We start from the raw sequence: 27,784 nt of genomic DNA, 5'->3' as shown, positions 1-27,784 counted from the left end.
TGGTGGTGTCTCGCATGGTCCCCATGAAGAGAATTATATATATATATATAGAGAGAGAGAGAGAGAGATTTTTTATTACTCTCGAAGAGATATCAGGAAGACACTGCGTACACCCCTGCCAGTGGCGTAGCTAGGGGAGGGCGGGTGGGGCGACGGCCCCGGGCGCCAACCTTAGAGGGGCCCCAAACGGGGTAGAAACATAAATAAAAGGCTAGTTTTGAGATGCATTATTTTAAGAATACTACTACTTTATTACCTGGTTTAACATACTGATTAAATTGTGTGACACTAGGTAAAAACTTTAAACACAGTGACTGGTAAAGAGCGGGGGGCGCAAAATTAATAATTCGCACCGGGTGCCCGAATAGGCTGCTACGCCTCTGACCCCTGCACGCAAATGACATCCATGTATTAGTTGGCAATTGAATTTGGCCAAGAGTTTCTTCCAAGGCATCTCTTCGGGGGGGGGGGGGGGGGGGGGAAATTCTACCACACCCCCCCCCCCCCCGAAAATTTTAAGTGTCCCCCCCCCCCCCCGGGGGGCCTACTATTAGCCTGCGTCTACATCAATATTGAAAAGAAAAAGAAACAATTAGTTCCTACAAAACTATTCTTTGGACTTACAGGCCCGATAGTAGATCTAGTATCAACAATGACTCCTTTCCGTTCCCTGGCAGATATTTTCTAGATCTACTTCTATTGAAAGTAGCTTGGTCTTTGTGCATTATTAAAAAAGAAAATGGACTTCTTATAAATTAACTTTAGTATAGGGCCTACTATAGTTTTTTTGTTTGTTTGTTTGTTGTTATTTTTTTTTAATCTAAAAGATTATCATAATATAGTTTCTTGAGACTAATCTAGATCTAATTATAGTCTGGACAAAAATAGAATTCTAGATGGCTGCCGAAAAATCTAGATTTTTTTTTCGGACTACATACGCAATGTTGGCCTCTTCTATTTTTAGCAAGGGATTTTCATTTTAAGTATGACTTGCATTTTAGTCCTTTTACCGAAACAAAAGAAGTAGTCATATGTTATAAAGAGAATTAATTTGTAAAATACATTGTAAATTAAAATTATTATGCACTTTAGTAAGGGTTAATAAATTAAAAAAATATTTTTTTAAAATAGTGTTTATCAAAAACAAAACAAAAAAATATTTGTTTTTGCTTTTCACACATGATTCCTAGTTTTTGAAAAAATATGTTTAATATTTTTGCTTCCTCTGTTTACATCACAATGATATTGTGGTTTTGACAAGGAGTATAAAAATCCGAGGCAGTTGTTGATCCAGTTTAGATCTGATTTAGATTAAGGACGCTCATTCATCTTCTTTATTCAAGATTACTCAACAACAAAAATGGAGTTGCCTCATCTAGGACAACACTGCAATGAATCTACATGCAAACAGTTGGGTGAGTAACTCAGTAATGTCAGTAAAATTGGGTAATCTATCGTTTTGGGTACGTAAAATCGCCCGCGATTTGTAATGTGAAAAACAGGTGACTCCTTAAATTTTAATAATTATTTCACATTTTGAGGAGGATTTATGTTTTAAAAAATTCAAAAATGTTACCTTGATTCATTTATGTACCTGTTTTTAAACAATTGAATTAAAACTTTTCCGTAATAAATGAAGACTAGCGATGTTTCCAACAGATGCAACCATGCTCATTTACTATAGCAGCCATCTTGTCTAAGTTTTATTTTTATAAGCTTTTAGCGCCAGATTCAGGGGGAAGCCACTCTATTTTACAAATGGCTGCTGTTTATATATTATATAGCAAATCTTGCTCTCTGACACTGCTGTTTTAAGTTAATTTCTGGCCTATATCGATATATTTAGCCATTGATTTAGGTTTATTATTCATTTATCTATAATATTTGACACAAAAGTATGACAATATACTTCTATTAAAGCCTTGACAATGAGGTAACGTTTTCGTACATAAATAGCCGCGGGCAATTTTACGTACCCAAAACGATAGATTACCTAAAATTGTGACTAGTCTTGAGTAGGCCGCTTGGGCTTGAGTCTTATCTAGATCTAGATCTAGACTCTAGATCTAGTCTAAAATTCAGAAATCCAGAATCTAAAATAAAATTGATTTTAGTTTAGTTTTAGAGTTTAGTAGAGTATCTAGTGAATTATAGTTTTCATTTTTATATTTTAGTTTAGTTAGTTAGTATAGTAGAGAGAGAGTCTAGATTTGTAGATCTAGTAAAATGGAATCTAGTTTTTAAGTTTAGGGTAAAACTACATACTACATACAATGACATACTTCATACATTACATTTTAGTGTATTTTATTCTCCGCTTCACGTTCACCACCGGTTGAGCGTATTTTATATTTTTTAATGGCAATGGGTAAAGTGGTAAAGTTAGTAAAGTAGAAACGCATAATTGCAAGGCATGATACTAAAAATTAACTTACATTAACATGAACTCACAATGACCCTAAACCTAAAAATAAAAGCTAGTCATTAATGACATATGCTGATAATTAAAGTCAATTTGAACTCACGGTGAACCCTTGACTATGTAGATCTAGGGATTTTTCTCCCGCCGACGTTGACTGGCTATTTCATTGAAACTTTAATGCTTATTTATAATATTTTGTACCTTTTCTAAATTTAAACACATTCATAAAAAAATAAGTAGATCTACATCTATCATCTAATGATTCTAATCCTAGTGTTCTCCTAACATTTTTGTGTGTTCTGGTTGTGTTTATAATAAAAAAAACATGCAACCAGAGGTGAACGTGAAGAGGCGAATAAAATACGTTAAAATTGAGTTTTACCGTAGTTTAGATACTAGCTAAAGACTCTAAACTCTTAGTTTTAGAGTTAGACTTTATTAGACTGTAGATTAGTTTAGAATCTTCAATCTTAGATTTAGCTTAGATCTAGAACTTGGGTCTTTTACTTAGTTACTTAGGAAGTTAGTTGTAAAGTAGAATCTATCGAGTGTAAATTTATTTTATTATTAAATTACTATTAGATCTAGAAATCTAGATTAGATCATTAGGGCCTACTATTAGAATTAGTTAACTATATTAGAGTTATTAGGGGTTAGGGTTAGACTGTAGTAGGCCTAAATAACTAGTAATACTAGTAGTAGTATGGTTTAGTTCTAGATCTAGAGTTCTAGTAGTTCTATAATCTAGATATAGAATCTTGTAGACACCTACTGATTGTTATTTATTTTCTGCACATTATTTTATTTCTGTGTCCTTATCTCAATTAAACTTAAATTAATTAGTAAACTTGACTATTTATAGTTCAACCGTTGAATAAACAATGGTTTTTCATCTCCAGATTTTTTGCCCATGACATGTGATGCTTGTTCTAAAATTTTTTGGTGAGTTTTAAATCTAACACTGGTTATACGTACATACACTGAGGCCTACATTGCAAAAAAAACAGGGTTAGGATTAGAGTAGCAATAGTTTAAGAAAGTAGTCTTGATTGTCTAGGCAATATAATAATGAACCTACAATTTTAGGTCTTACAGTTACAGACTTTTTAAACAAGTTATGTTGATCCTGTTTTGCTGTTAACAATTTTTGTGTGTATATCTCTGCTTACTGCTATAAAGCAATGTGAATACATTTACTTTTAACTTTTATTTTCTTCTACTGATGTTTCACTCATTTAACAAAACGAATTCCTCTTCCAGTCGTGACCACATAATGTACAAAAGCCACAAATGTCCGGAATCGTACAAAAAAGTAAGTAGAAATCTTTAAAAAGCTCTTGTTTTTGCTTTGCTTATATTTTTAAAAAATCATTAAATATTTATATGAAAACATTTTCTGATACGTTTTATATATATTTCTACCCAGGACAACCAAATCCCAGTTTGTCCATTGTGCAACCTCCCCTGCCCAGTTAAAAAAGGAGAACTGCCTGACAGTGTGGTGGAGAGACATATAGAATCTGACTGCCAGTCTGATCCAGCAAAGGAAAGACGCAAGGTAAAGTCATCAACCACAAGACAGTGTTGACATAATCATGAACGAATGAAGTAAACATGGTAAATTGGCAGATGTACTGCTAAAGTGACAAATCGAAACTTTGATTCCGTGAAGTGGTTGAGAAAAAAAGACAAAAAATAATTGAGATAAGTTTACTACAGCAGGCCAGTTGGCTAACCATGGAGTGTAGTTAAGGACCTAAATTATCTTGCAATATAATGCTATAACTGCTGTTTGGGAGAAAAACAAGATGTTAAAAGTTAGGAGGCAGTGAAGCTTATGGTTACTAAACATAAAATTCCTGAGTTTGAAACCCCAGCAGATGAGGCTCAATAGCTGGGGACAGCAACTCATCTAGGATAGAAAACTCCAAAATCAAACATATAGTATATGCTGTATAGTTTGTTCTTGTATGGGCAAATCTTTTGAAGCAAATTCAGAATGAAAAGCATTATTAGGATTGTAGTACATTAAAATTGTTTTTAAATTTGATTTGTATACTACTTTTTAAAGTATTAGTTCTACTCTTTGTTATAAGGTATAGATAAGATATAATTTATATTTGCCAAAGTCACATTTTTAATATGGATTCTATTTTCAGGTGTATACAAACAAATGCTCGAAAAAGGGATGCAAGCAAAAAGAGGTATTTTTTTTACACTAGACATGATTCTTGTCTTACCTCCATGATGATTTCAACTTCTAAAAAAATTTCTGTATGTTTTTAAAAAAATTATTGAAAATTGAAAATAATTGAAAATTAATAGCCAGTGAGATAACTAAGAGGAAAGGGGAGTAAACATGTTCAGTGACTCTTTACCAGTAAGTTTTGTGTTACTACACAAAGCCAAAAACACTATACATTGTTCCATTAAAATCTGGCATCTGGCAGGCTTACAAAAAAATTTTTTGGGTGCATAGAACAGTAAAGGGTTATGTTGAGGTCTTTAATTAATATTCTATTTATTTTGATTAATTTTTACACAAAGCATTGGTGGATTGTTTATCATTTCATAATGAAATAGTGTATAAAGTCATAATTTTTTTTTAATTTAATAAAAATTGTTTCCTCTTTTATGATGAAATAGTATAAAAATAACTAATGTACACTAAATGTATTTAAAAAGTATGTTTTTCTGAAAAATAAAAACTGATTTGTTTTAAAAAATCCCAGCTTGTCCCTGTCAAGTGTGAGACATGTCGACAAAATTTCTGCCTGCGACACAGACATGAACAAGATCACAGTTGTCAGGGGTATCAAAACACAGGCAAGGCAGTCAGCAATTCAGGGTAACTAAACATAAATGTTTATATTTAGCTTAACATTGTTTACTTTGTACTTATACTTAATCTTATGTATACGAAGTTCAAATAGACCATATATACATTCCAAATACTTAACATTAGTACTTTGTATCTAAATTAATTTGCTTCCAAATGTTTTTATAAAAACAATTCCTTCTAAAATATTTGTAAATATATTTACACTTATGTTTGAATTTTTAAAAACTTTACAAACATTGTAACACTAAAACAATAGCCTAACTTTCTGATGTGATAAATCTCAAGTTCAAAATTTAACAATGGTGCAAGTCATAATAAAATTCTTGCTTATCTTCTCTAGGGCAGCAGCAATTCTCAGGTCTCAGCAAGCAGCTAAAAGCCAGCCAGTATCTAAACCTCAAGCTTCAAGTAGTAGCAATAAAAATTCTAAGTAAGTGGTAAGATAGTTGTTTCATAACAAATAAAAATCTATTGAGCATTGGTACATTGTGGGACGACTGGTTGAATGGTAAAGCATTTGGCTGCTAGTCCGAAGGTCTTGAGTTCTGATCTTGGTTCGGACTTGTGATTGTACCCAGCTCTGATTGGTACCTGATTTTCCGAGGGGAAAGTGAAGGCGGCTCGGCTTAGTGCTAATCACACCACCCTTTCATATGTCAAGGTCATATGAACTCCTATTTCATCTATCAAGATTGTTGTCTAAAAAGAAACTTTACCATCCATAAACTTAGTACCAGTGTAACATTTTGTATTCATACTGTATTATGCTATCTCTAAAAGCTTTCATTTTTTATATGTTCTAGGAAACAGCAGTACTATTCATGTTTGACTCATTATCTCATCCTTATAACTAAATATATTTTACTGTTTTTTTAGCATCAATAAACTTAGTACCAGTAACATTTTTTATTCATACTGTATTTATGCTATCTCTTAGAGTTAGAGCTTTAAATTTTTTTGTTATATTCTAGGAAACAGCAGTACTATTCATATTTGACTCATTATCTCATCCTTATAATTAAAAAAATATTGATGTTACTGTTTTTTAGCAATCCAAGGCAGCGAGCTAACCCACAGACAAATGTGTCCTCTATTCAAGGGACTATGGTTAGTTTTTTATTTCATTATGTCCACATACTTTTTAATTACACTGAGTTAACTCCCCTGAAGAACAATTATTTACATTAAAAAAAATATCAACCCTGTATTATTTATTTTTTTGGAATGTTTATTTTATTAATATCTTTATTAAAATGTCGAAATAAAAATATTACTACAGTATTGTATTGCATTTATTTATAGACTGAAGATGAAGCCTTAGCCAGAGCAATACAGATGTCTATGAATGGATCTGGCAGTGGAGCTGCCAGTAACTTAGATGGGTAGGTTTGTTATTCTAATAATTTTAACAGCATATTAATTGAGTTTATACAGTTTAAATAGATTATTTATATGTACTAATTTTTTAGTGTTGACCAAATAGACATGCATCACAGTGCTACGTAGTCTTTATTTCAGGTCTTAAAAATTCTGTGTATTTTTTTAGATACCTAGTTTGATTGTTTTGGGTTACTGTAGGTATAATGTATATGCAGTTCTGGTTCAAGGTGTTATTGTGTTTGTTTTTTATTGCTTGTATTTGGGTGTGAATGACAACCTTTTTGTACCAAGTTTAGTACATACTAAGTCTATTATTAAACTATTAATTATTTTAGAATGACAGATGAAGAGAGAGAGGATTTTCTTTTGGCTCAAGCTTTGGCAGCCAGTGAGCAGGAAGCCTTACACCAACGCTCACAGCAAAGTGTGAGGGCCTAGATGCATGTTTGTTGTGGCATGAAATTTTGTTTGGTTTTGTGAGGAGGTGAGTAGGGTAGGAGGTGGAGAGTGAGGGAGGCAGAGGTGGGAGAGGAGGAGAGTTAGAGGCAGTAGATTAGGAGGAAAGAGTGGGAGGAGGAAAGTGACAGATGCAGAGGTAGTAAAGGAGTAAAGCAAGGGAGGCAGAGGTAGGATAGGAAGAAAGTGCGAGAGATAGGATGGGAGGAAAGTGAGGAAGGTAGGAGGTAGGGGAGGAAAGAGGGTGGTAGAGATGGGAGAGAAGACGGGTAGAATGATGTAGGAAGGGTGACAAAAGGAACATAGAGGTTGGATGGAAAAAAATGTAGAAAACTATATTGATTGTAGCAATACAGAAGAGAGAGCTGTGTAGCAGTTTAGAACGTTCTTAGATTGTTAGAGATGACTTACTTTTTGTTAATTTAGTCATTTATTGTGTGTACGTTATGTTTGTTTTTAATATTTTATTGTTTTTTAAGATGTTAAAATTTTCTATTTTTATCGGTGAATTTTTTTTAGGAAAGTTCATCTTTTTTTACATTTCTCAGTCTGTATGTTTTATAAGTTGAATTTACTTCACAGAGAATACAAAGGACTGAGACGAGGGTTGTTGATCGTTGCGCTGTACAGTAGAGATGCAAAGTTTTATTAGGTCGTCATCTGCTTGTTCAACACAGTTGAGCCCAAAACATTTTTGCTGTGAATATTCTTTCTCTGGGTCAGTGGGATGTTGTTCATCCATTGTGATAACCATTTTCATGTTATATTTGCACTACCAAAAATATTTCATTAGCCATAATATGAATGTGTAACTTAATTTTTGGCTGTTCTGTTAAGCATTCCACACTCATTCCTCAGTGGTAACATATAGGGCTGTGTTGTGTCGAAATATTTTATTAAGTTACATACCGGTATGTGCAATAATTATATCTAGGTGTATTTTAAATATGAAATTATTATTAACTTAAATACCATGTGTCTTATTCAGCAAATGTTCTACTTGGCACATGAAATGTATCTTATACTATTTATAGAGTCAATGGTATAATCGACACATGATAAGACAAACCATAGTTTCATCTTGCTACTTTGGCATGGGTCAAAGGTGCTAAAAGATTCACTCCATAAAAGCATGTCATTGGTTGTTTTTAAAAATTATTTTTGCCCACCATTTGGTTTTTTTAAAAAAAGTTATATTTTCCCCTTAAAAATTGTAGCTGAGCTTAATAATAGCATGACAAGATTAAGTATTAAGTGTCTCTTTTTAAACCTATCTATTGTAGAAGATGTGATTAGGTTGGGTGTATTGTAACATTTTGAATATATGAATCATTTTAATAAACCACCATGTAGTATCTCATCAAACATATTTAGTCCAGTTACTATCACCTGCTTCCAGATTAAAAGTGTAAATATTCCTCTTTTTTTTTATTCAACCCAAATCCCTTACAGATCAAACAGATGAAATCTACTTCATCTGCTCTGTTGACTGTCAGGTCTGAAATTGTACTTAACTACTTACATCACTGTTTTTATTAACTGTAAGCCTCTAAATTAAATTATCCTTAATCTTAAAACAAGAGCTATCACCTATTTGTAACTTAATGCATTGAAAACTACCCAGTAAACTAATTTGGTGCACAGTTATGAGTGTGTGAAATGCCTTCTTTGTTAAGAACATTTGTGAATACACTAGATGATTGAAACCACAAGTTACTAGTTTCCCCAACTAAAGAGCAGCTGATTTAGCTATCCGATAATAAATATTGTTCCACCATTAAAAAAAACTAAATATATTTTCTTCTCATTACCTGACTTTTCTATTGACTAGTTTATTTTATTACTGCGCATTGAAAAATGTTCTTTCTTTTTTTGGCTTAGATCAAATTTTATTGTGCATGTTGAAACATTAGTAGTCAGTTCACATTATGTTGCATTTGAAGTTAAGATTGAACATTTTTATAGTTTTTAACTAATGAACTTTTTTATACCCGTTAAAATTAATTTCAATTGATTTTTCCATTAGTCATGTATAAAAAGTTTGAAAACACAGAATTGATATTTTAGTTTTACATTTTTAAGAATAAGCAGTATACCTGTGTAAACTTATCACACACACTTAAATTTATGTCACCTGTTTGAAGTATTTTTATAGATGAGTTTTTTATAGTTTTAGAAATCATTTTACTTTGTGGTAATTATGATGTGCTGTAAATGACAGATCAATTTTTAGTTAGAAATATTTACTATGTTGTATTCATTATGTGCTATCATTTTCTCGAGATGAGATAGTGTGTGATTTTACCAGACTCAATTGTGCCTTAAGATAAATTGCTTTTTAATACCCTCATAGTATTTGCTGACAGCTTGGTTTGGTTTTTTAAATCATTATATTACATAAGCCTGCATTTCAAAATTATCTTTTCTCTTCTTAAATGTGAGCTTTCCATTTTATAACACAGAGTGATAACTGTTTATAGGAAACATTTAGCAATGAACTTTTGGTCCATTGCTTGTGGTTTTAGAAATTTGTTGTAGGACTATACATCTCTACTCAAAATCGAGAGGCTAATTTCACCTGTTGATAAAAGACTAAAGAAAATTTTTTTTATCCCCAATGTGAACAATTTTTAGTTCATCCAGTGGCCTCACTAGGTCGGGTGTCACCCAACCCCCTTCAACATTTTACATTTTTGGTTTATCACCCAGCCCCCTATTATTTTATAATTTTAACTGGATAAAACATTGTTTTGACCATTTTTACCATAAGTGTTTACGATATTTTTTCAATTTGGTGTCACTTTCTAAAAGGGGCCATTAGGCTCCACCCCCACTCCCCATCCTTGTAATGCCACTGAGTTCATCTTAACAGCCTTCTTTGTCATCAGATGTGTTAAACTGCTTGAGTTTTGTTCCCTTATAAAACTTTCATTTGGTTACTTCCTGATCCAACTTTTAAATGGGAGATGATAAAAAACAGACAATATATTAACATTACAACCCCATGGGTTTTATCAGCTAACTTTTTTTTGCTATGTATGTACAAGGGAAAATAATTGTATTTTAAAGTATTATTTCTTAGAACAGCATAAGCATGCATTTATTAATAAATACTGATACATTTTAACCAAATAAAATTCTTATTGAAATATGTTGGATTTTGATTTTATTTTTTCAAAATATTTTAAAATGTGGTAAAAGTCTTAAAACCAAAAATTGTGTTTCTAATATTATCCATCTCAACTTCAGAATAAATTAAAACAAACCAAGTGTCTAACTTTATTTATCTTTAGTTTATGTATCCATATGACATTTTAAAAAATCATATTGTGGTGATGTATGTGAATTATAAACCTTCTTGCTGTGTTGATTGCTTAAATTTAGATTTCATTATAATTTTGATAATTAGTTTATTAATTAGTGGTCATTTGCAATACAACATTTGGACAGATGTTTAATATAAAGTCGGCTTCTTCAATAAAATTGAAAGTAATTTATTTTTAGTGCTCTATGAGTAAGACGAAAGCCAAATGTCTACGTGAGTTAAATTTTTTAATCAAGTTATCCCGCTTTCCCAATTAAAGGAAGTGACTGTCCTGGAGCTCTTCTAGGCGAAGACACGAAAAGACACTCGTGCGAACGTGACAGGAAGTGAGGCTCCCTTCGCCTCCAGCTCCCGCGTGATGTAAAACTGGCGCCTGGCGTCTCACAGGCTTGCATGTAACTTGACCACGCCCCGTCCCTGTTCGTGGAACCGTTAACATTGTCACCATTATCACAGTAAAGTCTGGGTTTAGCGAAGACGTTTAGATTAACTAAACCAGCGCCTTGGTTGTTACGTAGTTGCGGCAGACGATTTTCAACTTTCTGAACGGGGCGGATCTTGCAGGTTTTTTTGATGCTCCCCTCGGGCGTGTACATGCTGTTCTTGCTGTCGGTGAACAAGTCCATCTTGGTCCAGGAGTGGAACCCGCGGTCCATGTAGGAGTCGAGCTTCCAGTACAGAGACTGACGGTAGAGGGCGCTCTCTGTCGGCCGGGAGACGCGCTCCACCATCTCGTCCTGCTCGCTCAGGGAGATGGCTGGTGGGTCACGTGGTCTCGAGACAGGGGGCGCTGAATCTGACCCCCGCTGGTGTATCCAGGGCGAGTTTCGCATTTTTAATGAAAATTATATAATTTAGTCAGAAAATGTGCTGTAAGTTGTATAGCTATCGGTCCTATATAACAAGAACAATGTTTGCAGCTTCTAAAATCTTCGATGTTTACAATGTAGCACCAACCAGACTCGATTTTCATCTGTTTTTAAATTAAATGAATACTGAAGCATCGAAGCTGTAAATATAAATTAAAAAAAAAAATTGTAACAAAGAAAAAATAATGTCAATATAAATTAAATTACTAGTAACAAATACATATTTCTAAAACTTTCAAAAATACAAAAAACACATTTAATTGTATTAATTCGTGCCTACCTGAAAACCTGAGCGCACTTTCGGACCTACATCGCATAATTCTGCTCCAGTTCTGTGAGTTTAAAGACCAAACCTGCCCGTAGTCAAGTGGTTTTGGCAGGCAGCCGACTGGTGCTAATGGACCGTTAGGTGCCAGGCTGACAAGCCTGATAGATCACTGTATCCTGGGAGGTTCTCAAACTATCGATCACAATAGGATCATTGGTTTATGATGTGGGCGCAGTACAGATAGTTTATTGCGGTAGTCTTAAAACTAAAATAACGTGTCTTATAAAGTTGTATGGAGCAAAAAGTGGTTTTGAGAACATAGGGAGGTTTCAAGCTAATTATAGTGTGTCATGGAACTGGGTAAAGTAGTGTCCAAGAGCATAGGCAATGACTCCCCACCACTGTATATATATATATATATATATATATATATATATATATATATATATATATATATATATATATATATATATATATATATATATATATATATATATATATATATATATATGTGTGTGTGTGTGTATGTATGTCTTAATAGATTTTCTTGTCATGGGTAAACATGTTTGCTCTATAATCGAACAAAGAACATTACATAAGAATATGGACGTAATCGCATAAACATAAGGCTAATTAAAAGACATTCAACAGACATGTAGTTTGAGAACCTGATTGAAGTTTGTATGCCTGTATCATTACCTAGCCTCGATACAGATCAATAAGGCCAACAAAGTACCACTAAAGTATGGATCATTGATTGCTTCGGTTCATTAGTTATTCAAAGTCTCGCATCAGCACACAGAGACAATATTACATCAACGTATGGAATCAGCATCCAATTTACACACTCATTTAACTATCAACACACTGAACCAGCATCCAATCAACACACTCATTCAACTATCAACACACTAAACCAACATCCAATCAACACACTCATTCATCTATCAACTCATAGAATCAACATCCGATCAACACATTCATTCCAATATTAACAAATAGAATCAACATCCAATCCACACTCATTCTACTATCAACAAATGGAATCAACATCCAATCAACACACTCATTCAACTATCAACACACTGAATCAGCATACAACCAATTATAACACATGGAATCAACATCCAATCAACACACTCATTCAACTATCAACACACTGAATCAGCATACAACCAATTATAACACATGGAATCAACATCCAATCAACACACTCATTCAACTATCAACACACTGAACCAGCATACAACCAACACACTCATTCAACTATCAACACACTGAACCAGCATACAACCAACTATCAACACATGGAATCAACATCACATCCACACACGCTAACAACCTCTATTAGCACACTGAATCAGCATCAAATTACCAACATACATTTGAATCAACAATCCTAATTTATAAAAGGCCATGTGCGCTCTTCTCTCTCTCTCTCTCTTTCTCTGTCCGCAAAAAATTTTCGCCGGACATCACGTCAGAATCGGCAGCGATATATCGAGAACTTTTTACGGACTTTTGTTGAAAATAATATGTTAGATGTTTTAAATGTATAACCACAATTTTACTTAAAGAAGAAAAATAAAAATTAAAGGCGTATTCGAATGTAGAGAAACAGTATTATTTATGCAACCGGAAAAGCATTAATACATGTGAAAAAGAACGCATAAAACTGTGACGTCGCTATTGCTTATACATTAACTAATGACGTCATCTGCTGTGTTTTGAATAAAAAGAAATGAACTATTTCATTCAAATTTGATTTAGATCTACGTACACTATGAAATGTATACAATACAGTTTTTCCGGCCTAAACTCATAAAATTTATTTTATTTATTTGGATTCTAGATCTAGAGATTCTAGATCTAGACTAAATCTAAATCTACGCAATAACTAGATCTATAATCTAGACGTAGACGCTAAGATCTAGATTTAGACTCTAACTTCTCTAAAATCTATTCCAAAAATAAATTTCTATATTAGGACTAAACTATTTCAAGACTTATTTATTTTATACAAAATCTTTGTTATGAACTGGCTAATTTGGGATAAAAAAATAATTTGAAAGAATAGGCATATTCGTGTAAGTTAAGATTTTAAAATACGTGTTTCATTCTCCGTATTTTATAAGGTGCCTAAATAGCGGAGATGTTAGTGTACATTAAACCACGCAGGTGGTGCGGGTTCGAGACACAGCAAGTCAACTTGGTTAATGTATTCTTTTTTATTATGCTCGGGCTAAACTTAAAAAAAAATTCTTTTAGGAATCTAGATCTAGATCTAGATTCTAGATTGTCGGGTGTCCGATAGGGCACTTCCCGGCGCCGCAGGCGCTTCAAATTTGGCATGATCTTGCCTTGGTGCGACAGAACACGGGGGCCGGTTGGCCGAAAAGTCTACGATGTGGGGGTCAAAACTGACCTCGACTGACCGGTACCTTATATGAGCTATAAATCGAAAAAAAATGTCCACGGAGGAACCTCTTCATAACTCTTGAGGTCGTAGACCGACCTTCGGGCGAATTAATTAAGCATTCAAATTCTCAATGTTTTCGAAAGCCTAAGCGAAGCTGGGCAGCATGCCTAGTGTAATAGAATAAACCAACTTACCGTTTACAAAATTACATTACAGCATTACATAGCTAAATGAATCAACAGCTAAATTGTTGTCAATACCTTTTAGACAAGAATAGGTCTTTTCTTAATATCACGCTGACATAGTTAATGACATATCCCCCCCCCCCACACACACCTATATCGTCCGTGCTAAACACACGGCGCTAATCTCGTGTTACTTAAAACGCGTTTAACAACATATTTAGTTCCAGTTTTTGTTGAATCGCTCATCGCATGACTTCCCATAGACGCAAAAGCTGTAACTGGCCCATTAAATCATTTGATTGTAATGGCAGGTCACACACCATGTGACGACTTTTATACTTTAGGGGTCGTCCATAAATGACGTCACACTCGGAGGGGGGGGGGGGCTGGTAATTTTGTGACGACGTCTGATGAGGGGGAGGGGGGTGGGGGGGGGGGGGGGTGGGGTGTTCAGATGGTGCGACGTCACACTTTTTTCATTATAAAAAAGAAATGTTAGAAAACGAATTTTAGACGTTATTTCGAGTTTTAGAAAACTGTTTTAATAAATTGTAATAGGAATTTATTAAAATACTCTATTTTGACTGAGTTCAGACAAGATTTTGGAAAAATATCGATGTTTTTTTTTAAATTCAACTGCAATTTTGAGGGGGGTTGTAGCCTGAGGTGTGACGTCTGACTTTTTGTGACGATGTGTGACGGAGGGGAGAGGGGGGGGGGGAGAAAAAAAGCGTGACGTCATTTACGGATAACCTCTCAATTGCTTTTTTTTTAAAATTTGTCTGCGGTTCTCAAACTTAGAAATGGGCACGCATATTTCATTTTTATTTTATTTTTTGGACTCAATAGTTATGTTTTCATTTAGATCTCTCTTTTGTTAATTCAAGTAAGATCAATTCATTCATATCGCGGTGAGACTTACATAAAATCGTATGTAAATGAAAAAACAAGTTGTGGCTGATATAAAAAAAACAAGTTTTAAAATTTAATATTTGGATTTTGTGTTATCCAATTTAATTCTTGTCTATTTTTTATGGCGTTTTCAAAATGACTGTTCTACCTCTCATCCCACCCTGAGTTTCTTCCAGGCATCTCTTCGGTGTGAGGGGAAAATTTTTTTACCGCCCCCCCCCCCCCCCCCCAACGAAATAAAATTTATATAATTTATATAGAAAATATATACTTTTAACAGTGTCCGCCCCCCCCCCCCCCCGAAGAAAGTCTACCCCCCCCCCGAAAATTTCAAGTGCCCCCCCCCCCCGGAGAAAAAAGTCTGAAAGAAACACTGATCCCACCCCACCCATCCCTTTGATTCTCTTGTAGTTAGGTCTGGGCTGTAGATATTTTGCATATTCGCGTCAACGTCCGCCTGCTTTTTTTAATATACGATAGTGGAAAAATCGAATAATCATTCAATAGAACGTTCAATACATGCCTACGATGAAATGTTTTGCCTACTTTCTGCCTGCCGTCGCATTAATCCCCCTTTAAAATAAAAGTTTCAATATTTCGATATTTTTATACCTTTGATCCATTTTACAAAAAGAAAATACAGTTTAGCAATCGAGCGCTCGTTCGACAAAAGCCGATTTAAATATTATCGATCGCGCCGAATATTGATTGATCGCTGATTATCTTAATACAAAAATCTATACACAAATATGAAAGAGGCCGTATTGAGACCACCACGTAGTCGAATCACCAGGCACACACCAACCTGCCCGTTATGTTCCAGAATTATTCAAGAACCAAAACATACCTGGCGTTCACGGTGGGGTAATTAGAATAACGGTCTAGACGTCAGGTGGGACAGCTCGACCTCTGGGATATTAGACTTTTTGCTGACGTAAGTGGGCATCAGAGGCGTAGCGAGGGGGGGGGACGGACATATGTCCCCAGGCGCCGACCTTAGGGGGGGGGGGGGCAAAATGGGTTGGAAATACAAATTGAAAGTTTGAAGGGGGGTGCAAATCGAAAGTTTGAATCAAAAGTCTGAGAGGGGGTGCAAATCGAAAGTTTGTCCCCGTGCGCCGGGAAAGGTCGCTACGCCTCTGGTTGGCATCGATTTGGTTTTGGTAGAAAGTCTCGGCCGTTTTTTGTAATCGTGTATTACAATAGCATCATCTTTGATTGATGGTTATGGATTTAGGATTTGTAATCGATAGGCACCATCATAACTGTGTGTGTATGTATGAGTATATGTGTGTGTTACTGTAAATATCTACATGCATAATATGGGCATATTATAGCCGTCAAGAACCCTAAAGACCAGCCTGAAAAGAAGGGGGTAATTACCTAATGTGGCATTTAATTTTATGGTGTCCTGTAAGGTTCAATAGGTTGAGAGAATGGTAAAATAATGTATATGAACATTGGTTTGTGAATGCTTTTGTTTTAACAGAGTTTATTCCAGGCATCTCTTCGTTCGGTTCCTTCCCCCCACACACACACACTCCAAACGAAATACAATTTATACAGAAAATATATACTTTTACCAGTATCCGCCCACCGGAAATTTTAGTCCGCCCCCCCCCCCCCGAAAATTGTAGGTTCTCATTACCCCCCACCCCCCTTTCAGAGTTTCTTCCAGGCATCTCTTCGTTCGCTCCCCTCCCCCTCCCCACACCAAACGAAATATAATTTATACAGAAAATATATACTTTTACCAGTATCCACCCACCGGAAATTTTAGTCCGACCCCCCCCCCCCCGAATTTTTTTACCGCCCCCCCCCCCCCCCCGAACGAAATGAAATTTATATAATTTATATAGAAAATATATACTTTTAACAGTGTCCGCCCCCCCCCCGAAGAAAGTTTACCGCCCCCCTCCCCCTTCCCCCGAAAATTTCAAGTGCCCCCCCCCCCCGGAGAAAAAAGTCTGGAAGAAACACTACCCCTTTCTCCCCCCCTTTGGAGAAAATAAATCTGGAACTGGAGGAAACACTGCTTTTTAAGGGGATATGCGCGGAAAAAAATCACAAAATAGCTTGTTTCTCGTCATGATGGGTTTCTTGCACTTTTGGATACTTTGTCCATTTTTGTACATAGAAAAAAATAACTTTCACGAGAAAAAAATATTTTATGTGTTTGAATTACGATTTTTATGACCCTATTAATTAAAAAATAATCAATTTTTCCCAACCTTACAAGCTCTCTATGAAAAGTTTTATATCCGTCATTATATTGTATTTGACATCATTGGAAAGCTGGATTTCTCATGTATTTAATAAACTTAATTTCCTACGTCTCGGAAACACCCAAAGCTTACAATCGGCTTTGCAGTTTACACAGATATGGTACTTTCCTGACCTAGTTTTCGTTACTTTTGGCTGTTTTTCTTAGTTCGCAGGTTTTTAACACTAAAAAGCCTACTACTTTTTTATTTATTAAACAATGCCAACCATATTTTCAGTAAATGTTCTTGATGCAAAAATACAACTTTTGTCACGAGGGAATTGTGATTGCTTTCATAGAAAAAAAGTATTTGGTAATTAATATGCACATTTTGAAACTTTTGAATACTAAAAAGGGTACGATTTTTTAGACCTTGTAAAATTCTTACTAGGTATTATTTCAAAAAGTTGTCGTGACAAAAGTTTTAATATATATTGAAATATAAGCAGTTTAAATTTGATTGCTATAGATGAATAAATAAAAAAGCCTTAGCATTTTTAAAAGTACCGAAAAATTCAAAATGGCGGAGGTTTTTGGGTTTCCATAACAACCAAAATTGTTTTCGACCCTTTTTTTTAACTGTTTAATACTTACTTTTATATGCCTAATATGATTAAAGTATTCAAAAGGCTTTAGATCTTAAGCTGTAAAAAAATAGAAAAAAAACATAGCATATCCTCTTAACAAAACAGAACAAAGCTTTTCATAACATCGCAACTGTTTTAGTGAATAAGCATTGTAGGGATTGTGAAAACATAATGTCTGGGAATTTGTTAAATTATAAGACGTGATGCTATACGTAAGTGGCATACAAAATTATATGGGTTGTCGTATGTAAAGTTGTAAAATAAAATGTTTTATACACTCAAATCAATTTTCAGCCAAATTTTTAATGAACTAAAGGAAGGTTATCCACGAAATTTTAATTTTCTTCGAAAATAGTGGATTACTGTTCCTGTTGATTGTAATTACACTTGCTGACAGACTATGAATTAGTTGATGAATGGATTATAACCGTGGAGCGTTGTTAACTTTAGTCAGTTTTTTTTTTCAAATAGATGAAAGAATAGATGCTCAGAATCTTTTCACTTGACATTTCTAATACCGAATTTTGAAAGTAAAAAAATAAGAACTTGATAAAATATGTAAAGGGGAGGACAGTAGTAGTAAGCTCTGAAGTCATATGAAGGAGAAGAAAGGGAACGATTTTTTAAATTTTAGATGTGTGATAATCGTGGAGGGTGTGTGGGGAGAAGGGGTAATTAAGTTTTTTTTTTTTTTTTTAAAGTTAGATTTTTTAAAAAAATATTTCTTTTTTTTTTGACCCCAGAAACAAAAGGCCGAGAAGCGTTTTTTTTTTTTTTTTTCAAGTTTGACATAAAATTTATTATTTCTGCATCACTTATATTGCAAACAAATTACAATGAATTTACAAGACAGCAAAGTTTATGAAAGACAATCAACCGGGCAAAACACTGGCTTTCAACTTCTCAAGATTGTGAGAACATGCATGTGTTAAAAAGTCTAACCACTTGGTATCCTCAGCGTTTTTTTTTTTTTTTTTTTTAAGCATTTCATGTTTATCTTTTATTGAAATAATGTAAAGTAAACCAGTTAACCCAGTTAAAAAAAAAAGAAATACAATGTTTCTATATCCTTATTTCTGTTACTTATAATTTTTTTTAAAACTGATAACTAGGTTCTACACAAAAGTAAATATCAAATGAACCACAAAAGCATCCAATCCCAGGATAATTATTCAAAGTTTTTGATGAAATGATAATTGATAATGTACAGTGTGGAAGGTGACGAGGCATACTTGGTTATTGGTAGTAGAGCTCCAAATTCATTCCATCGTGAATTTCATAATCTCCCAGAGTAACGTGGTCTTTGAATATTGTGTACCATTTCTTTAATACTATTTTGTCAGCTCTGGTGCCAGTTTGTGCAGCTATCAACTTCTTCAAGTCTCCTATGGTGTCATCTTCATTGCACTTCACCCGCACTTTCTTGCCGAGACGATCATTACAAGTAATTTCTAGCATTTCTTGACAATCTGTCACAGCTTTTCCTTCCAATTTAATTTATTACCTGTTAAGTTTATTTTACGCTTGTCGGTTTTCTGTTTTCAATGGCTAGACTATTTGCTTTACAATATAATCAGAGTGAAGTCAGCGTTTTTTTTTTTTTTTTTTTTTTTTTTTTGGACGTTTTTTTTTTTTTTTTTTTTTTTTTTTGGACGTTTTTTTTTTTTTTTTTTAGTAAGATAAATTTTAATAGCTGGAATTAAAACATTACGTTCAAAATATATTGCCAAAGAACTGAAGAAAAAATCCACTTTATTGATTATTGCATGATATTTTAAAATGTCTTTTTTTTTTTTTTTTTTTTTTTTTTAATACTTTTATTTGCAATTAAAACAAGTACATCAACATCAAAATTTTTAACATAATTTTGAACACCAAATGAAAACGAAAGGTTTTGCAAATGTACATAATGAATATTTACATGATGTCATGTATTTGATTATAAAAAAAATTGCAAAGGGTGACAGTAAAAGGGGTTAAGGTCAAATGAAAGTGTAAGAAGTCTGGGTGGGGCGAGGAAAGGAAATTTTTCAGAGAGGGTCAATGGGACAGTGAAGCATTTTCTATGTAGGGAAACAACTGAAGTCAGCGTTTAAACGGCGATGACGTTATCAACTGAATGTGAGTGTGAATAGTAAATTATTACAGAATAACCTTTTTAAAAAGTTTTGAGTTATATTCAAATGCAGTGTTTTTCATTCCACATAGACACTAAAAAATATGTATCTATATTTACTATCAAATTCGAAACATTTAATCGTGTAGTAAAATCCTATAGATTTACTCTGTATTAAAAGATAAAGATCAATACGTGTCTATTGCAGTGTTACACCGAGTTGCGCCGCTTTTTATGTCATCGTCTAAATATTGAGTTTCTTCCCTTGTAGTGGATGACCGATTTAGAGTATCTGCCCTTTTTTTTAATTTCTTTTTTTTTTAAATTTCATCATTCGTCTGCAGTGGCGTAGTTATAGGAGGGCGGGTAGCCCTAGCTTCTATGGGTGGGTAAATCTGATGGGTGGGCATAGATCTGATGGGTGGACCTAGATCTGATGGGTGGGCCTAGATCTGATGGGTGGGCCTAGATCTGATGGGTAGCCCTAGCTCTTATGGGCGTGTCCGGCTCTGATGAGTAGCCCTAGCTCTTATGGGCGTGTCCGGCTCTGATGAGTAGCCCTAGCTCTTATGGGCGTGTCCGGCTCTGATGAGTAGCCCTAGCTCTTATGGGTGGGTCTAGATCTGTTGGGTTGGTATAATTTTTATGGGTGGGTTAAAATCTTGTGGTATGTACCAGCCATGGTGTGTGAAAATATGGGCAGGCTTACAGAACTTGCAAGAAAACTAAGAGGGTTTCGTAATACAGCCGAATGAAGTATCCTTTCTAGACTGAAGTCAGATAAACTCTTCTATATTTACAGCAAAGTCATTTGCAGCTGTGATTTACTTCTTGTTATTTGATTTACGCTTAGTGGTAAATTCAATGTTGTTGACAACGTAGGCCAATTAGATTTATTTGGTAAAACGCCGAAATTACGCAGAGTAGGCCTACCCATCAGAGCTGGGTGGGCTCAGAAACATCCTACGCCAGACTTTCGAATGATTAGTTTGTAATCCGACCCAGAGGCGTAGCGACCCTTCCCGGCGCCCGGGGACAATGACAAACTTTTCGATTTGCACCCCCCCTCAAGATTTCGATTTGCACCCCCCCCCCTCAAACTTTCGATTTGCACCCCCCCTCCCTCGAGATTTCCATTTGCACCCCCCCTCGAACTTTCGATTTGCACCCCCTTCAACCTTTCAATTTATTTTTCCAACCCATTTTGGCGCCCCCTACGGTCGGCGCCCGGGGACATATGTTCCCCCCCCCCCCCCCCCCCCCCCCCTCGCTACGCTACTGATCCGACCACACGGTCACAGTGTGTAGCAGTAGTCCTTATAAATAAAAAAAAAACACTTTAAGGAAAGGGACATAATTCAAACATTCGTAGAACAGGGAGAAAACTCATCCGTGGCCTACCAAGTCACACAACGCTATGATTCACTGAGATTGTCGTGGCTGATGCGCCGACATCATAGCGCATTAATCTAGGGACGAATCCCGCACTTTGTCTACTAAGTTGCGTATGTCCCGCGGCGCAGTAATACAAGCCGTGCTTTAATAAAACGTCCCCCCAACAATACAATTCCGTTCATGCATTAGCTCCCCTGCAATTTTATTGTATTTTTTTTTTCTTTTTTTTTGCGCTCGATTCTAATAAACATTACAGAATACTCATTGAAGAGGCATAACACTGGACTATTGTATGTCAATAATGACAATATAAATTATTTAACCAACTTAACTGAAACCTTCTGACTTCCAGTTTGGCGTATACACAGTGGGAGAATTATGACATACTCAACAACCGCGAGGTTAAAAAGTGTAACAACTAAGATCATATATTTGGACAAAATGATTATGTTGTGTAATCGTGAAGCGCTTTCTTTATTACCTTTATTTTATCTTTTTTTTCTGCATGTTTCTGTTAGTAATTACCCCGTAACTTTTTGAAACAAATGAGAACATTGTAGGGGATCTTGGCGACCTGTGTCTTGAGTGTTGGATATTTTGTCCCCTTTAGAGGCGATAAGAGTGCAGGACCTTAATTTGTGTTGTTGGTTTCTTTTGAGTGGGAATGTGGTGTGTGTGTGTGTGGTGTGTGTGTGGTGTGTGTGTGTGTGTGTGTGTGTGTTTGTGTGTAGTATTCAGGGTGGGCGCTGAACTATTGTCGCATTTCTTGTTATATTCGTGTCGCATTTTTTTTTCTTTTTTAGTTTCTTGGAAATCGTTGATGTTTTTCTCTCTTCTTCTGAATTTGTCAATGCTGCTGCCAGTTGCCTTTCAACACGTTTTTTTTCTTCAGTATTTCCATTGTTGTCATGTCTTAATCCCAGAATTATTATCAATATTATTTTGCTTCTTTCTGTTACCTTTCTCCATATCTTTCTGTCCTATTTGTGTAGTGTTCACCGCGTACATTAGACTCTGGTTTGTTGAGTGTTTCATGTTGTGTCTATCCTAGGTGAGCAGAGTTTCTTCCAGGCATCTCTTCAGAGGTGCTCAGCCCCTCTGAAGGAAGTCTACCGCACCCCCCTTCCTTCCTTCCTTATACGGAAACCGGCTCAGAAGGTTCACTTCCATTAGCCAGGCAGGCCTCAGTGTGGCAAACCTTACCATAAGACCAAGTTTCCCACACATCGGTCGCTAATTCCGTGGGCTCTCACCGGGCTTTCCTTCCCCACCCACCAGACGCGGGACGTGGGGACGTCGTCCTACCGCCTGGTACCCGACTTGATCGTGGGGGGCGTTCGGCCACCCGCATCCCCCTACCCGAACGAATTGGAATTTATATAGGAAATATATATTTATACCAGTGTCCGCTCCCCGAAAATATAAATTGCCCCTCCCCCCGCCCTCCGGAGATAAAAGTCTGAAAGAAGCACTGTAGGTGAGTTTGTGATTCTGGCTGAACTAGCGCTCGGAGGACGATCAGTACATGAGACGTGACATTTCGCGAGTACTACCATCCAGTAACGTCACAAGGGGAGTATGGGGGTGCGGACCTCAGTCATGGAAGGGTGGAGTGGGGGGGGGGAGTATAATAGAAAAAAAAAAGCAAAATATACAAAGCAAAATTTCTCAATATCAAATAATGATAAATTAGAGTTTACATAAATGGGGTCGGCGCAGTTTATGGCTGCTAAACTGAAAAGGCTCGACATTCAATCAAGTCAAATTTGGTGTCAGATTGCATTGTCATCGGGTTTTGTCATCATGCAAAGTTTTGAAATGAATCGGTTAGTGGCCGTTAGTCAGAAAGTTCTCGATATATGGCTCGGCATTGTCGATCGCCGACGTCAGACTGAGAAAGCAAGTTAATTTTTTTTTCTTTCAAGTTATTTTCTTTTAAAAATCAATTTAGATCTAGATCTAGATCTAGTAATAAAAACGAAACCTAAATTCTGTTTTTGTAATTACATTTTTTTTTTGCCTCAGACATGTAATTTACAGCGTCAGTTGTGTGTGTTCGCTTTAGTATTACAGTTTTCATCACCGACTTGTGAGGACTGATACAGATTTACAATAGTAATAATTCTTTCTTACTTGTAGCCTACTTTCATTCATTTAAGATGGTTTACTTATACATAGATCTAATACAAAACGTCTAAAAATTAAAAAAATAAAATAAAATGAAAAAAAAACCAACCTAAAACTGAAAATGCAAATGTGTAATTAAATGATGATTCAATGGATTTTTTTTCTCGGCGTGATGGGCTGAGAGGACGGGGGGGGGGGGGGGGGGGGGGGGAATAGGGTGGAATTTGGGTTTTTAAGTAGAGCTGAAAAAAATTTGGGATTACAGAGAATTAAAATGATACAAATTTTAAGCAATCGGAAAAGTTATGTTATTACAATGAGACACATCAAAGCAAACACTCTTCCCTTTCAAATATCTATATCTATACAGTCCTCAAACAGTTTTTTTATATTAATTGAATTGTTTTAAACATTTAAATCAGTAATAATAATTTATTTGATAGATTTTACACAGCATCAAAGACATGAACATCAATTGCATATATAATAATCAAATGGAGAAAATAAACTGGCATAAGAACTAGACTAAAATAAGGTGTGCAAACTCGTTTTCTCTTGACTGCTTAATTTACTGTGCTCCGTCCTTAGCTGCGGAGTCAAAAGTTCACATTGAAGCCACCCATGGACAGAAATAGAAACGACCGTGGGAGAAGTGTCTCTGTAATACACATACTGATCTATCATTCCTAAACTTTTCAAGACATAAAATTGACCCTTGGCAATGAGGGCACGCTACCTTGAAATATCCGCCAGTCCGGTTGAGTGGGGAGGGGGGGGGGGGGGAGTGTGTGTGTGTGTGGGGGGGGGGGGGTGAGGTGTGTACCTCTTTATACCATTCAGGTTGTGCACTTTTAAAAACCTGGGAAACAGAAGATTGTTCTAATGTTAATTTACTTGGGGCTGATCGAGTGATGTTTGGCTTGAGACTGTCCTTATATGCATCTAGTTTATTTGCTTCTTCTGTAGTTCCAATGTTAGTTTCCTGTAAAAGTAGGATGTCAATATTGTGTTTATTTATTATGTTGTTTATATAATGTGTTTTGTCCCTAGCCCCCCTGATGTTCAATGTTGCCAGAGTTAGCATGAATTATTTGGGGTTTTCTTTCGAACATCTGTTTCTGGAGGGCTGGATGGTGGTGGTCTTTTAACGCCAAACTTTCCAGCCGCTGGTTTGCTATCCCGTTGGGCCATGGTCACGACCCTTTGAGGTGGCTTTACTGTAGGTAATTGTTTTTTACTTGAACTGATTGCTTAACTATATGACAGTTGACCTGATACCTTTGTTGCTGATATACCTTGTGAGCTTTTAATTTCCTTTAGCGGTTTCGTTATGTTTTCTGAACTAGTGTTATCTTGAAGAATATCATTTATTGTTTCGTCGACTGCCTCCAAATTTTCTTGATCCCCATCTTTTTGAGACCCTGTTTCTATGGAATTTCTTGTCGCTATTGTCTCCATGGCTTCGGCCTCTATGGTGATTTCTGTTACGCTTTCGTTAACTTGCTGTGATGCTGCAGTGGTATGATGTGCTTCAGTTTGGCCATCTACTCCAAAGGCATATTCTACCTCTCTATGCCTTGCTTCTCTAAGCATTTCATTTTGTCTTTCTCCGTCAACGTCAACGTCATAACTGTCCCAATGCTTTAAGAAATTTCTATTGTTACTTAGATGCTCCCTAACTTCTTCTTTATCATTTGCATCCCAAGGCTCAATTGCCCTGTACTGTCCATCTACTAGCTGGAAGCCGTCAAGAGCGCGAATCCTTAAATGCTAACACATTTTAGGCAGGTGCCTGTCTATGTTGCAGTGGCAACATTGCACCCTCCTCCCATTGAGGATTATAAGGACTCTGCTCTCCTTGTTGGCCTCATTTGTAAGTATAATATAGTGTGGGACACTCTCCACATCTTCTTTCTCCAGAGAGATGGTGAATTGGACCACATTTGATTGGTCTATTCTCTTAAATGTTGGTGTTGAGGCCTGACTGCTTATAGATTTCAGAATCGCCATTATATCATCGTCGCTTGTCTTGGAAGGCAGCCATTTCAGCATGCCCCTTTGCCCAGATTTATCGGCGTGGGTTATTGATATTCTCTGCACTCTGTATCTGGATGTTACCCCAGGTGGCAAATCTCTGTGAAATTCTTTTAGGTGCATTTTCTCATATAATTACTTTGATCTAATGGTGACATAACATTTACGCAGTGTCCCGTAGTTATACAGACCTTCAAATTCAGCTGGTGATAGGCTACATAACATACATAGCTCTCTTTTTAGTTCGTCAGCTGTGAGAATAGCTAAAAAAAACCTCGTCTATGAAAATCTCTAGAGTTTTTGGCGCATGTCCTGCCAAGCCAAACTTAGGCAGGAATAGCCGTTTGATGTATTTTTCCGACATAGTATATAAAATGTGAAGAAAAAACAACAACAACACACACACAAGGTTCCATATGGAAATACACACAAGTTTAAATAAGTAGAGATGAAATTAATATAAATAAGAGATGACTGAAATCATAACAATTCTGTATTCCGAATCACAAGAACAATCGAAAGTTTCATGTATCTACAAAAATAACTTTTAAAATAGCTAAACGCTTTATATTTATACTAGATACAAATAATTATTTCAAAAGTGAATAAAGTGTAAAGGTAAAACAAAATTAACCATGTGAAAATGTAATACTTAAGTTTAATTAATAAGGTTCATATGACGATCTAATCAGTGGCGGAACTAGAAAAAAAGGGCCACCCCGCAAAGAAATTTTTGGGCCCCATATATATATATATATATATATATATATATATATATATATATATATATATATATATATATATATATATATATATATATATATATATATATATATATATATATATATATATATAATATACAAAATACGAAAATGCCAACATAGATTAGTCATTTCGGGATTGTACGAGTTTTTAATAAAATTCTTAGTTTTGATAAAAACATTAAAAAAAACAAGTTACAACAACAAGTCATTAGCATGAGTGCTATTAATCTGTTATTGTAAATCTCTGTTTTAATATAGATCTATGTTTTCTATGATGCTCCTGTCAGAAGGTAGGTCGAAAGAATATTAAGCATGAAAGCTTTGTATTTGCAATGGTTTCTTGCGTTATGTTTATGTTCATGTTTTGTTTTTGTATTTATATTATTAATTTTAAATACTTTTCATTTTTATGATTTGTCATTCTTTACTATGTTTTTTTAAATAATAACTAAGAGAAATAATTGCTGTTTAATTTTTTAGTGCAAATCTATTAAAAGGTGCTTAAGAGCACACATATTTGACTATTTAAAAAAGGGAGATAAGTCATGGAAGTGGTTAGAACGTTTACCTATCTTTCACGCGATGGATTTATTTTCAAAAGAATTTTGCCGACAAAAGCGTGTGTTTGATAGTAGGAGAAAGAGGACTCGGGATGGTGTCTATAGAATAAAGATAATTAAACCGTTTTTACAAAACACAACCATCAAGTCAAAAATGCAAGAAAATTATTTTTTTTAGCTGTAAAAAAATTGATTATGGTCGGCTGTGGGCCCCTAAACGGCCCGGGGCCCCCCGCATTGCGGGGTCTGGCGGCACTGTAGTTCCGCCCCTGGATCTAATACCGTTTTACATACTTCTGAATTTAGTGGAACACAATCGACTTTTGAAAACTTTTAAAGGTTGTTTCCCTTTCCAGTTTTGAATTTTTGAACAGGAAGTAAATAATGCAGTTAAATAATGAGGTAAAGCAAATTAATTCACATCTCTCGAAACATATTAGACACTAATGTAAATATAATACAATATATGTAGGGATATATCTACAGACCTATATATATATATATATATATATATATATATATATATATATATATATATATATATATATATATATATATATATATGTATATATATGTATATATATATATATATATATATATATATATATATATATATATATATATATATATATATATATATATATATATATATATATATATATAAAACATATAAACTATAAACCTATATATTGTAATAAGTTATCTACCCTGAACTAGGAAATACGCCTTACTGACATTTTTCGCATATTATGACGAAGCAAAGTATCTGTGTAAGTACTGGTCTTGTGACTTGTAATTTTACTTATGTGATGTTGGTCACGTGATTGGGGTAGTATATATATGTGCGTGTCGTGGGTGGA

The 27,784-nt window shown here is 35.1% G+C and overlaps 2 protein-coding genes across 3 annotated transcripts; one reads left to right on the top strand and one right to left on the bottom strand.

The window, feature by feature from the left end:
- Positions 1 to 1,233: 1,233 nt before the first annotated feature.
- On the top strand, positions 1,234 to 10,251 carry LOC131946424 (AN1-type zinc finger protein 2A-like). 2 transcript variants are annotated; one of them, XM_059307182.1, is made up of 11 exons: positions 1,234 to 1,415; positions 3,322 to 3,364; positions 3,683 to 3,734; positions 3,849 to 3,980; positions 4,582 to 4,626; positions 5,155 to 5,270; positions 5,605 to 5,694; positions 6,314 to 6,371; positions 6,567 to 6,646; positions 6,980 to 7,070; positions 7,683 to 10,251. In XM_059307182.1, the coding sequence occupies exons 1-11, from the start codon at positions 1,361 to 1,363 to the stop codon at positions 7,731 to 7,733; spliced, it is 813 nt and encodes a 270-aa protein (XP_059163165.1). In that variant the 5' UTR covers positions 1,234 to 1,360; the 3' UTR covers positions 7,734 to 10,251. The 2 variants fall into 2 exon arrangements, with proteins under 2 accessions (XP_059163165.1, XP_059163166.1); XM_059307183.1 differs by having other exon boundaries at positions 6,980 to 7,128.
- Positions 10,252 to 10,265: 14 nt separating this feature from the next.
- On the bottom strand, positions 10,266 to 14,248 carry LOC131946425 (uncharacterized). The gene is made up of 3 exons (XM_059307184.1): positions 14,176 to 14,248; positions 11,575 to 11,754; positions 10,266 to 11,434 (listed from the first exon to the last, which is right to left on the bottom strand). Exon 3 carries the CDS (start codon positions 11,256 to 11,258, stop codon positions 10,662 to 10,664), a length of 597 nt encoding a protein of 198 aa, XP_059163167.1. The 5' UTR covers positions 11,259 to 11,434; positions 11,575 to 11,754; positions 14,176 to 14,248; the 3' UTR covers positions 10,266 to 10,661.
- Between the last annotated feature and the right edge of the window lie 13,536 nt (positions 14,249 to 27,784).

This window comes from Physella acuta, unplaced genomic scaffold, assembly GCF_028476545.2.
Source record: "Physella acuta isolate Inbredline_101_S28 unplaced genomic scaffold, ASM2847654v3 ptg000560l, whole genome shotgun sequence".
NCBI classification, from domain to species: Eukaryota; Metazoa; Mollusca; class Gastropoda; family Physidae; genus Physella; species Physella acuta.
Note: the sequence above shows the minus strand (reverse complement) of the source record. Positions and strands in the feature narration are given on the sequence as shown.